General features: G+C 43.3%; 1 protein-coding gene across 1 annotated transcript in view; it reads left to right on the plus strand.

The window, feature by feature from the left end:
* Positions 1–757: 757 nt before the first annotated feature.
* Positions 758–15,098, plus strand: part of CCND2 (cyclin D2) — a 69,985-nt gene continuing 55,644 nt past the window's right edge. Inside the window, exons 1-2 of the mRNA XM_063928474.1 lie at positions 758–1,212; positions 3,263–3,478. Coding sequence (XP_063784544.1) covers positions 1,018–1,212; positions 3,263–3,478 — 411 coding nt within the window. The 5' untranslated portion in view covers positions 758–1,017. The remainder of the gene's footprint in view (positions 1,213–3,262; positions 3,479–15,098) is intronic.

The following is a 15,098-nucleotide window of genomic DNA, read 5'->3' on the forward strand; positions in this document are numbered from 1 at the left end:
ACAGAGTGCACTTGAAATAAGATATTTCCAGATTTTTTTTTATTTATTTTTTTCATTTAAGCTCTAGCCAGGATATTTCTAGACTTAGTATTTATTAATGTGGAATGCACAGAGCCATGCACTTGGTCAGTATTGGCATTATAACATGGTGTTTAGGATAATATTTCTCAAGGCAGCTGAGACACACACACACACACACACACACACACACACACACACACACACACACACACACACACATATATATTGTGTGTGTACAGTATATGGTACTCCTCTGTAAAGTGTTCTGCAGTGGTGGTTAAGGTCTTCCAGCTCCACAGGCTGCAGTTTGTCCCATCCCATATATTTAGTCTATTCAGTGCCAACAGTCAGACCACCCACTCCTCAGATGAATAATGTGCATTATGCATCTCTAACCTATACCGAAGTGCAGTACACTGCATGAACCAGAAGTAAGAAACCAACTCAGCCCAAAGCAATGCTAGCATGTGGGGTGACTGTACAAACATTTCATTCTGCATTACGTCCCAAAAAAACCCACTTTCTGCCACATCCCACCCTCTACTTGTACAGACTTTTACTTTTTATGCATTGTACCCAGCAGCACCTCTGACCAGGAGGATCTCTCTCTTTCTTTTACCCCTGCCCATGATAACACCTCTACAGTGACTTAATTACCTTTTTTTTTTCTCTCTCTCTCCCTCTCTGTGCCTGAGGTGGGCGGGCTTAAAAAAAAAAAAAAAAAGAGAGAGAGAGAGTAGAGACTGTAGAGAAGCTGTCATGTGTGCCCTATTCTAGGGCCTCCTGCTTTCTTGCTAGCTAGGAGTGGGGACTGGAGGGAGAGGAGGAAAAAAAAACTTTAAAAAAGTCAGTCCAGCTGCTGTGCTCCATAATAGCAGCAGCCGCAGCAGCAGCAGCAGTAAGTGCCCGGGCTAGCCCTAGTGCAGCAGCCGCACAGCCTGGGACACACACAACCCCTCCGGCCGCTGGAAGTGGGTACAGTACTGGGCGGCCGGCATGGAGCTGCTGTGCTCCGAGGTGGAGACTGTCCGCAGGGCTCAGACTGACCCGACGCTGCTGTTTGACGACCGGGTGCTGCAGAACCTGCTCACCGTGGAGGAGAGGTATCTGCCCCAGTGCTCCTACTTCAAATGCGTCCAGAAGGACATCCAGCCCTTCATGCGGAGGATGGTGGCCACCTGGATGCTGGAGGTTGGTGGATTGGGAGATTGGAAATTACCCCCCCCCAAGTTTCCAGCTGCTGAGTAGGCACTCACCCGGGCTGACACTCACACTACATATACAAAGATTGCACACTCCTCTGCCTTATTGTGTGTCACATAGGCATTAGTGTGTGTGTGTGTGTGTGTGTGTAATCTATAGATCACACTATTGCAGAGTCATGGAAGGAAGGGAGTGTGTGCAGTGTACAGTGTGTCCCTGTGTATGGGGGTAGGGTACATGACTGCGTGTGAGTTCTGGCTGGGTACATGTATGTTAGCATTGCTGTGTGTGCATGTGTCAGGGTATATACATGCTTCCAGCCATTATATAATGAGCACTTATTACATGCTGATATGGACACGTGTTGCAGCGCTTTATGGAACTCCTGATAGAAAGTTTGCTGGTGGGTGGGGGGAGTGCACAGTACATAGTGCCCCCATAAATAGAGGGGGTGTCAGCCTTTGCCCCCTGGTCCGGTCGCCCCCACTGCCAGTGCCCACGTATACAGCAGCACCCCCATGCTTGCCCTTTTTGCGCCATGTTTTTTTTTTTGTTCTAGAGGTTCCAGTCTCACCTACCCCCCTTCATCCCACCCGGCTGGGGTAATAATGGGTGGGTGGGGGGCTCTCCCGGTGGTCATCCCTGTTGCCCGGGGGGTCTGGCAAGAGGTGGTGGGGGGCAGTACTTCTCTGCAGGGTAATTTAACTCTATGAATCCCGATGGGGGGGGAGGGGGGGGCATTGGAGTTTGGTGCTGATGGGGACAATGCACCCCGATTTATGGACTGGGATCCCTGCTCTGTGCTGCAGGGGCTGCTGTGCTTCTGCATGGCCACATGTGCCCAGGGGTGTTTCTGATAATAGCATTGTGGGGGTGCTATACAACATGGGGGCTGGGGTGTGAGCTGCTAAAGTCGGGGTGTCCTCAGTTATATGTTATTTATACACACCTATGTATCTATGTATGTGCTGTGCCCTGTGTGGCCGGGAGGAGTATTATATGTATATAATGTACAGCTGCTATGTATCTCTGTATGTGGAGTGCAGAAATATGGTGGGGTAATTGGGGCAGGCACCCCATGTGTATCCCCATATCCCAGTGCACCCTATATGTGCTCGGAGGCTCCCTCTGTCCCCCCTTCCCCACATTAGCAGCCCCAGACCTATCTCCCCCACCCCCCCTCCTCCCCTCGGCAGCCATGCTCTCACAGACTCTGCACCACCCGCACCGACTTTTTCGATGGTTTTACCCCCCAAAACCTGTACCCCGGTCCCCCACAATTGTCGGGAAAGATGCAGGGGGGTCTCCTCTACGGGTCCCCGCAAAAACCGCGCGGCTAGCCATTTTTTAAGTATTTTTAAATATTTTTTGAAAATATGACGAAATCAGAAATTGGTCCCAATGTCTGGGGTGGAGGAGTGTGACCTGGCTGAGCCTCTGTCTCTCCCCCTTCCCGGGGAGCTGGGACTCTGCTGTCCTTGCTATTATATATATAGATATATATTGTGCTATGTATAGTCGCCCCCATTCAGGCATGTTATATCATAAATAATGCTATTTACATAAACTTAAGAACATTATTTAACTATGTCCCTTCTCTCTCTCTCTCTCTCTCTCTCTCTCTCTTTCCTCATTCTCTCTCCTCTCTTTCTCCTTCCTAATTTCTAATTTCCTCAACTTTTCTGCAAACCTCCCACTCCCTCTACCTCTGTTATTTTATTATATATCCTATTATTTTTTTTGTTAATATTATTTAATTTCATCCTTTTTGCTGCTTTGTTTCCTCCATTCTGCTTGCATCGTGCACTACTTTTTTTTTTAACTACATGATGCATGTGTGTTTGCACCAATATTTTATTCCTATTTATTTTGCCATCGATTTTATTTGATCATACTTTATTCCCCAAATCTGCACCCTTTTCCTCCTAATTGGTTTTGTGTTGCATTTTACCCCACTTTGCCTGCATACATCTTGCCCCTTCCTCTCCCATATCCCTTCTCCCCTATTATCCCTGCTTTTCCCCTTTTTTTTCTTCAGGTCTGTGAAGAACAGAAGTGTGAGGAGGAAGTGTTCCCATTGGCTATGAACTACCTGGATAGGTTTTTAGCTGTGATCCCCACTAGAAAATGCCATCTGCAGCTCCTGGGAGCTGTCTGTATGTTTCTTGCCTCCAAACTGAAAGAGACAATTCCATTAACTGCAGAAAAACTTTGCATATATACTGACAATTCAATCAAACCCCAAGAGCTGCTGGTAAGCAGCCCCTGTTTCCTAAACTAAAAATGTACAGCCTTTTTTTTTTTCTTGTTCTTCCATGGGAAAAGTATTTCTGTATTAACTCCTTTCTTTTTCAATGTTGGCTTCTTAATTGGGTTTTTTTTTTCCTGCCACATAATTGTGTGCAAGTTTACAAAATTTTCTTGCACATCTGCTTTTAGTACGTGTGTATGAATGAGAAAATATTTTTGGTGTGTGTATGTATGCGTGTGTATATATATATATATATATATATATATATATAATTATTTTCATTTGTTTGTAATATTTACTTTTTTGTGTCTGGTTAATTGAAGTGTTCCAGACAATTGATGCACAGTAAAGAAAGAAAAAAAAGTTTTTGCAGGGCTTTTAATTAATTATATATAACTTAAATTAAAACTCAGTCAATATATACAGTAGATTTATATATAGATACAGCTTAAAAATATGAAAAATGAAAACAACTCTGTGATATGGCTGGCGTCTTCTGGTGCTTTTGTAGTATATACTGCCACCAAGTGGTGGATATAATGTGGCCTCAAGTAGTTCTTGCCTGCTCTCCAATAACTGGTAGTTTTATTTTTTATATAATCCAAGTAGTGATTATTATCTCGTAACATTAATTTTATAGATGTATGGATAACAACGCGCAACGGAATTGGAAATGTAATAATATTATGAATTGATGAATGTGCATTGAACTGATTTCTCTTTATGGTGTGAGATTATATATATATATATATATATATATATATATATATATAATTATTTTTAAAGGGGAAACTGAAGTATTAAAAAGGTATGTACACTGAAATAAAAAAAAAAAATTCACGTTAGCTCTAGGATATTTTCATGCTTCAAAACCTTACCTTATGGGGTAAATGTAATAAGGTCAGAGTGGCCGGAAGTGCAGGACTTCAGGCGAGAATGCCCATATTTTTAAAGCGGCAATCATTTGCAAGTCAAAACCAGGTTGGTTTTGCCTTGTACATGATTGCCGCTTTAAAAATATGGCCATTCTCACCTGAAGTCCTGCACTTCTGGCCACTCTGACCTTATTACATTTACCCCTTAATTTGCTTGAGTTTTTTCAATTCTGAAAGTCTTAATGGCACAGTATCTAGCTGCCAACTATGACAAACCATATAAAATGATAATGTAGAAACTCGTGACAACAGGAAAAATATTTCAGCATTTTGCATATATAAAACAAATGGCTGTTCATTGGATACATGCCAAAAATGTCACAATATAGAATCTTTTAGGACTAGTTCATACATCAACTGCTTACGAGGTATGTGCAATAAGTTTCCGACAAAAAGTAGTATATTTACAAAGTGAAAGTTAAATTTTTTCAAAGTATTTGCCGGAGGAGTCTATGCAAAGTTGCATGTGCTCAAACCACTTGGTGAAGCAGCTGGACTAGTCTGAAGCAGATATATCTTCTACATGTGGGGTGAAGGTCTCCACTGCAGCTTCCAGTGTCTCAAAATTAATTCCATGAATCTTCCGCCGGATTTTTGGGAACACGAAGAAGTTGTAGGGGGCCAGGTCTGGACTGTACGGCATATGACCAAGCTCCTGGATGTCTTCATGGGCCAAGGAATCCACCCCTTTCCTGGACTTGTAGGCAGGTGCATTGTTGTGATGGAGAAGGGCATCACGAGCGCAAGTTCTTGGACGGCGCCTGGAAATGGCTTCCAGTACTTGCTTCAAGCATTGGTTGGAGTACCAGTCCCCAGTTATGGTGAGCTTCTGCACAAGTGGTACAGAAGCTACATGACTAGTCTTGACCACAAAAACAGCCACCATCTGTTTGGCCATGCTGCGCCCACGTCAGAACCTCTATGGTGGCGCACCTCCAACAGGGGTCCACTGGGCTGACTACTGTTTGGTCTCGTGGTCGAAACTGTAGAGCCAGGTTTCACCGCCACTGATGATCTCCCAGACAGAGTTTGAGCGATCGGGCACCCAGCACGCAGAAACCTTGCTCAGACCAAGCTTTTCATGGAGTATCAAGTGGATGGATCCCGATGAGATGCCGATCTCCTTCCCTGACTGGGCCACGGTCACCCTGGCATACACTTCAACTGTGGCCCACACAGCAGCAACGTTGTCCTCAATGATGGTGGATACCTGTACGCAACAGCACTCATCTTCCAGAGACCGTCTCTCAGACAAAAGTTCTGCAAACCACTTACACAGTGGTTCGGATGGTGCTTTCTCCCCAAAAGCAGCTTGCAGTCGGTAAAAACCAGAGCCGTATCAGCACTGACCAGGACATCCGGGGGATTTCTGCAGAGACTGCAGGGTGCCTTCCAGGAGCGCTCCAGCTGGTACTGCAGCAAAGATCCTGGCACCCGGCTAGCCAAATGCAGGGGTCATGGGGGTAGTGACAGTGTCGCTCGCAGCAAGGCTCGCTCACCCAAAGTTACAGCCCTGGTCAAAACTCTCCTGCTGTCACAGACCACTCTTGTAGTTGTAGAAGATCATGACTCTCAGTGGCTTCTGTTGAGCTCCATAATGAATTAGTGTAGGAAATTAATATGCTGACTTCTTTCGTGTGCAGTGCTGCTTAACATTTCTCAAGAACTTTAGTCAGAGATTACAGTTCACAACCAGATTGATTGTGTCTACTCAACCTATGCACTGCACATCTGGAAACTTATTGCACACTGCTTGTAAAGTAGAGATATACCTTGTTCTCTATAGTAACTATATACAAATTGTGTGGACTTCACACAAGCAGTAAAGAACATACTAAAAATGAGCATACTCTTTAACGTATGTAGTAGAACCTTCATATGTTTTTAATAAGGTTCCTATAATGCAAGCCTGGCCAACCTGTGAATCTCCAGCTGTTGTGAAACTACTCATCCCAGCATGCTCTTCCACAGTTTTAGCATTTCCTGATAGCAAGAGTGTAGCAGGGCATGCTGGGACTTGTAGTTTCACATCAGCTGAAGAGCCACAGATAGGCCAGGCCTGCAATAATAATTGATGATCCCAATGGATGTGCCTATGGCAGGCTTCAGCTGTGTGGCAAATGTATGTAAAATGCAAGGCTCATGTTAACAAGTTTTTAAAGAAGTGCCATTATTAGGCTAACAGCAATAACTAACATAGAAACTAGATCTATGCTTGGCTGCTTAGTCTGGTGTAAGTTATACTAACATCAGAAACAATCTGATTTTTATCTAATTGATATGCTTACTTTTATTGTGCATTTTTTGTAAGATCTTAGCGACAAGTTAAGCTAAACTAGCAATACTTTGTGGCCAACTACAGTAAGTTACACCTGCCTTTTGTAGCTAGCTGCACGAAAGTTACAGCTGCCTTTTGTAGCTAGCTGCAGGAAGTTAGAGCTGACTTTTTAGTTAGCTGCAGGAAGTTAGAGCTGACTTGTGTAGCTAGCTGCAGGAAGTAATAGTTGCCTTTTGCAGCTAGATGCAGGAAGTTACAGTTGCCTTTTGTAGCTAGATGCAGAAAGTTACAGTTGCCTTTTGTAACTAACTGCAGGAAGTTACAGTTGCCTTTTGTAGCTAGATGCAGGAAGTTACAGTTGCCTTTTGTAACTAACTGCAGGAAGTTACAGTTGCCTTTTGTAGCTAGATGCAGGAAGTTACAGCTGCCTTTTGCAACTAGTTGCAGCTGCCTTTGGTAACTAGCTACAGGAGGTTACAGCTGCCTTTTGTAGCTAACTGCAGGAAGTTACAGCTGCCTTTTGTAACTAGATGCAGGACGTTACAGCTGCCTTTTGTAACTAGTTGCAGGACGTTACAGCTGCCTTTTGTAGCTAACTATAGGAAGTTACAGTTGCCTTTTGTAGCTAGCTGCAAGTAGTTGCAGCTACCTTTTGTAGCTAGCTGCAGAAAGTTGTAGCTACCTTTTGTAACTAGTTGCAGTAAGTTGCTGTTGCCTTTTGTAACTAGCTACAGTAGGTTACAGCTGCTTTTTGTAACTAGATGCAGGAAGTTACAGTTGCCTTTTGTAACTAGCTGCAGGACGTTACAGCTGCCTTTTGTAGCTAGATGCATGAAGTTACAGCTGCCTTTTGTAACTAACTACAGGAAGTTGCAGATGCCTTTTGTAACTAGCTACAGGAAGTTACAGCTGCCTTTTGTAGATAGCTACAGGAAGTTACAGTTGCCTTTTGTAGCTAGATGCAGGAAGTTACAGCTGCCTTTTGCAATTAGTTGCAGGGAGTTGCAGCTGCCTTTTGTAACTAGCTACAGGAGGTTACAGCTGCCTTTTGTAGCTAACTGCAGGAAGTTACAGCTGCCTTTTGTAACTAGTTGCAGAACGTTACAGCTGCCTTTTGTAGCTAGTTGCAGGAAATTACAGCTGCCTTTTGTAGCTAGATGCAGGAGGTTACAGCTGCCTTTTGTAACTAGCTAGAGGAAGTTACAGCTGCCTTTTGTAGCTAACTGCAGGAAGTTACAGCTACCTTTTGTAGCTAGATGTAGGAAGTTGCTGTTGCCTTTTGTAACTAGTTGCAGTAAGTTGCTGTTGCCTTTTGTAACTAGTTGCAGTAAGTTGCTGTTGCCTTTTGTAACTAGCTACAGGAGGTTACAGCTGCCTTTTGTAACTAGATGCAGGAAGTTACAGCTGACTTTTGTAAGTAGATGCAAGAAGTTACAGATGCCTTTTGTAGCTAGATGCAGGAAGTTGCAGCTCCATTTTGTAACTAGCTACAGGAAGTTACAGCTGCCTTTTGTAGCTAACTGCAGGAAGTTACAACTGCCTTTTATAGCTAGATGCAGGAAGTTACAGCTTCCTTTTGTACCTAGATGCAGGAGGTTACAGCTGCCTTTTGTACAGCTGCCTTTTGTAGCTAACTGCAGGAAGTTACAGCTGCCTTTTGTAGCTAGATGCAGGAGGTTACAGCTGCCTTTTGTAACTAGCTACAGGACGTTACAGCTGCCTTTTGTAGCTAACTGCAGGAAGTTACAGTTGCCTTTTATAGCTAGATGCAGGAAGTTGCTGTTGCCTTTTGTAACTAGTTGCAGGAAGTTGCTGTTGCCTTTTGTAACTAGCTACAGGAGGTTACAGCTGCCTTTTGTAACTAGATGCAGGAAGTTACGGCTGACTTTTGTAACTAGATGCAGGAAGTTACAGATGCCTTTTGTAGCTAGATGCAGGAAGTTACAGCTGACTTTTGTAGATAGATGCAGGAAGTTACAGCTGCCTTTTGCAATTAGTTGCAGGGAGTTGCAGCTGCCTTTTGTAACTAGCTACAGGAGGTTACAGCTGCCTTTTGTAGCTAACTGCAGGAAGTTACAGCTGCCTTTTGTAGCTAACTGCAGGAAGTTACAGATGCCTTTTGTAACTAGATGCAGGAAGTTACAGCTGCCTTTTGTAGCTAGATGCAGGAGGTTACAGCTGCCTTTTGTAACTAGCTAGAGGAAGTTACAGCTGCCTTTTGTAGCTAACTGCAGGAAGTTACAGCTACCTTTTGTAGCTAGATGTAGGAAGTTGCTGTTGCCTTTTGTAACTAGTTGCAGTAAGTTGCTGTTGCCTTTTGTAACTAGTTGCAGTAAGTTGCTGTTGCCTTTTGTAACTAGTTGCAGTAAGTTGCTGTTGCCTTTTGTAACTAGCTACAGGAGGTTACAGCTGCCTTTTGTAACTAGATGCAGGAAGTTACAGCTGACTTTTGTAAGTAGATGCAAGAAGTTACAGATGCCTTTTGTAGCTAGATGCAGGAAGTTACAGTTGACTTTTGTAACTAGATGCAGGAAGTTACATATGCCTTTTGTAGCTAGATGCAGGAAGTTGCAGCTCCCTTTTGTAACTAGCTACAGGAAGTTACAGCTGCCTTTTGTAGCTAACTGCAGGAAGTTACAACTGCCTTTTATAGCTAGATGCAGGAAGTTACAGCTTCCTTTTGTACCTAGATGCAGGAGGTTACAGCTGCCATTTGTAACTAGCTACAGGAAGTTACAGCTGCCTTTTGTAGCTAACTGCAGGAAGTTACAGCTGCCTTTTGTAGCTATGTACAGGAAGTTACAGCTGCCTTTTGTAGCTAACTGCAGGAAGTTGCAGCTACCTTTTGTAGCTAGCTGCAGGAAGTTACAGCTGCCTTTTGTAACTAGTTGCAGGAAGTTACAGCTGCCTTTTGTAACTAGCTACAGGACGTTACAGCTGCCTTTTGTAGCTAGATGCATGAAGTTACAGCTGCCTTTTGTAACAGGCTACAGGAAGTTGCAGATGCCTTTTGTAACTAGCTACAGGAAGTTACAGCTGCCTTTTGTAGATAGCTACAGGAAGTCACAGCTGCCTTTTGTAGCTAGATGCATGAAGTTACAGCTGCCTTTTGTAACTAACTACAGGAAGTTACAGCTGCCTTTTGTAACTAACTACAGGAAGTTACAGCTGCCTTTTGTAACCAACTACAGGAAGTTACAGCTGCCTTTTGTAACTAACTACAGGAAGTTGCAGATGCCTTTTGTAACTAGCTACAGGAAGTTACAGCTGCCTTTTGTAGATAGCTACAGGAAGTTACAGTTGCCTTTTGTAGCTAGATGCAGGAAGTTACAGCTGCCTTTTGCAACTAGTTGCAGGGAGTTGCAGCTGCCTTTTGTAACTAGCTACAGGAGGTTACATCTGCCTTTTGTAGCTAACTGCAGGAAGTTACAGCTGCCTTTTGTAGCTAACTGCAGGCAGTTACAGCTGCCTTTTGTAACTAGATGCAGAATGTTACAGCTGCCTTTTGTAATTAGTTGCAGAACGTTACAGCTGCCTTTTGTAGCTATATGCAGGAAGTTACAGCTGCCTTTTGTAATTAGTTGCAGAACGTTACAGCTGCCTTTTGTAGCTAGATGCAGGAAGTTACAGCTGCCTTTTGTAGCTAGATGCAGGAGGTTACAGCTGCCTTTTGTAACTAGCTACAGGACGTTACAGCTGCCTTTTGTAGCTAACTGCAGGAAGTTACAGTTGCCTTTTATAGCTAGATGCAGGAAGTTGCTGTTGCCTTTTGTAACTAGTTGCAGTAAGTTGCTGTTGCCTTTTGTAACTAGTTGCAGTAAGTTGCTGTTGCCTTTTGTAACTAGTTGCAGTAAGTTGCTGTTGCCTTTTGTAACTAGCTACAGGAGGTTACAGCTGCCTTTTGTAACTAGATGCAGGAAGTTACAGCTGACTTTTGTAAGTAGATGCAAGAAGTTACAGATGCCTTTTGTAGCTAGATGCAGGAAGTTACAGTTGACTTTTGTAACTAGATGCAGGAAGTTACATATGCCTTTTGTAGCTAGATGCAGGAAGTTGCAGCTCCCTTTTGTAACTAGCTACAGGAAGTTACAGCTGCCTTTTGTAGCTAACTGCAGGAAGTTACAACTGCCTTTTATAGCTAGATGCAGGAAGTTACAGCTTCCTTTTGTACCTAGATGCAGGAGGTTACAGCTGCCATTTGTAACTAGCTACAGGAAGTTACAGCTGCCTTTTGTAGCTAACTGCAGGAAGTTACAGCTGCCTTTTGTAGCTATGTACAGGAAGTTACAGCTGCCTTTTGTAGCTAACTGCAGGAAGTTGCAGCTACCTTTTGTAGCTAGCTGCAGGAAGTTACAGCTGCCTTTTGTAACTAGTTGCAGGAAGTTACAGCTGCCTTTTGTAACTAGCTACAGGACGTTACAGCTGCCTTTTGTAGCTAGATGCATGAAGTTACAGCTGCCTTTTGTAACAGGCTACAGGAAGTTGCAGATGCCTTTTGTAACTAGCTACAGGAAGTTACAGCTGCCTTTTGTAGATAGCTACAGGAAGTCACAGCTGCCTTTTGTAGCTAGATGCATGAAGTTACAGCTGCCTTTTGTAACTAACTACAGGAAGTTACAGCTGCCTTTTGTAACTAACTACAGGAAGTTACAGCTGCCTTTTGTAACCAACTACAGGAAGTTACAGCTGCCTTTTGTAACTAACTACAGGAAGTTGCAGATGCCTTTTGTAACTAGCTACAGGAAGTTACAGCTGCCTTTTGTAGATAGCTACAGGAAGTTACAGTTGCCTTTTGTAGCTAGATGCAGGAAGTTACAGCTGCCTTTTGCAACTAGTTTCAGGGAGTTGCAGCTGCCTTTTGTAACTAGCTACAGGAGGTTACATCTGCCTTTTGTAGCTAACTGCAGGAAGTTACAGCTGCCTTTTGTAGCTAACTGCAGGCAGTTACAGCTGCCTTTTGTAACTAGATGCAGAATGTTACAGCTGCCTTTTGTAATTAGTTGCAGAACGTTACAGCTGCCTTTTGTAGCTATATGCAGGAAGTTACAGCTGCCTTTTGTAATTAGTTGCAGAACGTTACAGCTGCCTTTTGTAGCTAGATGCAGGAAGTTACAGCTGCCTTTTGTAGCTAGATGCAGGAGGTTACAGCTGCCTTTTGTAACTAGCTACAGGACGTTACAGCTGCCTTTTGTAGCTAACTGCAGGAAGTTACAGTTGCCTTTTATAGCTAGATGCAGGAAGTTGCTGTTGCCTTTTGTAACTAGTTGCAGTAAGTTGCTGTTGCCTTTTGTAACTAGTTGCAGTAAGTTGCTGTTGCCTTTTGTAACTAGTTGCAGTAAGTTGCTGTTGCCTTTTGTAACTAGTTGCAGTAAGTTGCTGTTGCCTTTTGTAACTAGCTACAGGAGGTTACAGCTGCCTTTTGTAACTAGATGCAGGAAGTTACAGCTGACTTTTGTAAGTAGATGCAAGAAGTTACAGATGCCTTTTGTAGCTAGATGCAGGAAGTTACAGTTGACTTTTGTAACTAGATGCAGGAAGTTACATATGCCTTTTGTAGCTAGATGCAGGAAGTTGCAGCTCCCTTTTGTAACTAGCTACAGGAAGTTACAGCTGCCTTTTGTAGCTAACTGCAGGAAGTTACAACTGCCTTTTATAGCTAGATGCAGGAAGTTACAGCTTCCTTTTGTACCTAGATGCAGGAGGTTACAGCTGCCATTTGTAACTAGCTACAGGAAGTTACAGCTGCCTTTTGTAGCTAACTGCAGGAAGTTACAGCTGCCTTTTGTAGCTATGTACAGGAAGTTACAGCTGCCTTTTGTAGCTAACTGCAGGAAGTTGCAGCTACCTTTTGTAGCTAGCTGCAGGAAGTTACAGCTGCCTTTTGTAACTAGTTGCAGGAAGTTACAGCTGCCTTTTGTAACTAGCTACAGGACGTTACAGCTGCCTTTTGTAGCTAGATGCATGAAGTTACAGCTGCCTTTTGTAACAGGCTACAGGAAGTTGCAGATGCCTTTTGTAACCAACTACAGGAAGTTACAGCTGCCTTTTGTAACTAACTACAGGAAGTTGCAGATGCCTTTTGTAACTAGCTACAGGAAGTTACAGCTGCCTTTTGTAGATAGCTACAGGAAGTTACAGTTGCCTTTTGTAGCTAGATGCAGGAAGTTACAGCTGCCTTTTGCAACTAGTTGCAGGGAGTTGCAGCTGCCTTTTGTAACTAGCTACAGGAGGTTACATCTGCCTTTTGTAGCTAACTGCAGGAAGTTACAGCTGCCTTTTGTAGCTAACTGCAGGCAGTTACAGCTGCCTTTTGTAACTAGATGCAGAATGTTACAGCTGCCTTTTGTAATTAGTTGCAGAACGTTACAGCTGCCTTTTGTAGCTATATGCAGGAAGTTACAGCTGCCTTTTGTAATTAGTTGCAGAACGTTACAGCTGCCTTTTGTAGCTAGATGCAGGAAGTTACAGCTGCCTTTTGTAGCTAGATGCAGGAGGTTACAGCTGCCTTTTGTAACTAGCTACAGGACGTTACAGCTGCCTTTTGTAGCTAACTGCAGGAAGTTACAGTTGCCTTTTATAGCTAGATGCAGGAAGTTGCTGTTGCCTTTTGTAACTAGTTGCAGGAAGTTGCTGTTGCCTTTTGTAACTAGCTACAGGAGGTTACAGCTGCCTTTTGTAACTAGATGCAGGAAGTTACAGCTGACTTTTGTAACTAGATGCAAGATGTTACAGATGCCTTTTGTAGCTAGATGCAGGAAGTTACAGCTGACTTTTGTAACTAGATGCAGGAAGTTACAGATGCCTTTTGCAGCTAGATGCAGGAAGTTGCAGCTCCCTTTTGTAACTAGCTACAGGAAGTTACAGCTGCCTTTTGTAGCTAACTGCAGGAAGTTACAGCTGCCTTTTATAGCTAGATGCAGGAAGTTACAGCTTCCTTTTGTACCTAGATGCAGGAGGTTACAGCTGCCTTTTGTAACTAGCTGCAGGAAGTTACAGCTGCCTTTTGTAGCTAGCTGCAGGAAGTTACAGCTGCCTTTTGTAGCTAGCTGCAGGAAGTTACAGCTGCCTTTTGTAGCTAGCTGCAGGAAGTTACAGCTGCCTTTTGTAGCTAGCTGCAGGAAGTTACAGCTGCCTTTTGTAGCTAGCTGCAGGAAGTTACAGCTGCCTTTTGTAGCTAGCTGCAGGAAGTTACAGCTGCCTTTTGTAGCTAGCTGCAGGAAGTTACAGCTGCCTTTTGTAGCTAGCTGCAGGAAGTTACAGCTGCCTTTTGTAGCTAGCTGCAGGAAGTTACAGCTGCCTTTTGTAGCAGCTGCAGGAAGTTACACCTGCCTTTTGTAGCTAGCTGCAGGAAGTTACACCTGCCTTTTGTAGCTAGCTGCAGGAAGTTTCAGCTGCCTTTTGTAGCTAGCTGCAGGAAGTTGCAGCTACCTTTTGTAGCTAGCTGCTGGAAGTTACAGCTGCCTTTTGTAACTAGTTGCAGGAAGTTACAGCTGCCTTTTGTAACCAGTTGCAGGAAGTTACAGCTGCCTTTTGTAACTAGCTACAGGAAGTTGCAGATGCCTTTTGTAGATAGCTACAGGAAGTTACAGCTGCCTTTTGTAGCTAGATGCATGAAGTTACAGCTGCCTTTTGTAACTAGCAACAGGAAGTTGCAGCTATCTTTTGTAGATAGCTACAGGAAGTTACAGCTGCCTTTTGTAGCTAGCTATAGGGCTGATAATGACTTCTGTTTAGTAAGTAGGGAAATCTTCCCTACAGATATAAACATAGGAACTCTTTTCACCAAGAAATCACAATGCATCACTTATTTCAAGCTATTCATGCTGGGACACAGAATTCTGTGAGGTTGGGTTTAAGTCCCTTCTACCCACATGGACATGTGCTTATTTTAAAGTGCCAGTGGGAACAGATCACTACCATAATATATAAAAGAAAATGGTCTCATGTATAAACGAATTGCATTTTCATTTGCAAATCCCTTTTCAGTATTGGCCTCCTTAATGCCTGCTGATTAAGGATTATTTTCTTGCACAATGAATAAGGTTTTAATACTAACCTACTTTGGTATATTTATTTCACTATAACAACTTTTTGGTTTATTATTTGCATATTGTTATGCAGCTGCATTTAAGCCGGGTACACACTAGACCAGAGTTTCCCAAAAGGTTTTAAGACTATCCATGCTTGAGTCTAGATGGTTAAATCATATTAGTTGAGGTATTAATTAAATCACTTGTACTTAAGCATGGATAGCCTTAAAACCTGGACTGTAATGGCAGAGTTTGGGAAATTCTCTACTAGACGATAGTGCATGCCGTTCCGATGAATGCTCCAATCCGATGAATCGATTATCAAATAGGAGCACATGTGTACACTCTGAATAAATTGTTGCTTAGTGTGTTATATCCTT

This window comes from Pseudophryne corroboree, chromosome 6 (genome assembly GCF_028390025.1).
Source record: "Pseudophryne corroboree isolate aPseCor3 chromosome 6, aPseCor3.hap2, whole genome shotgun sequence".
Taxonomy (NCBI): Eukaryota; Metazoa; Chordata; class Amphibia; order Anura; family Myobatrachidae; genus Pseudophryne; species Pseudophryne corroboree.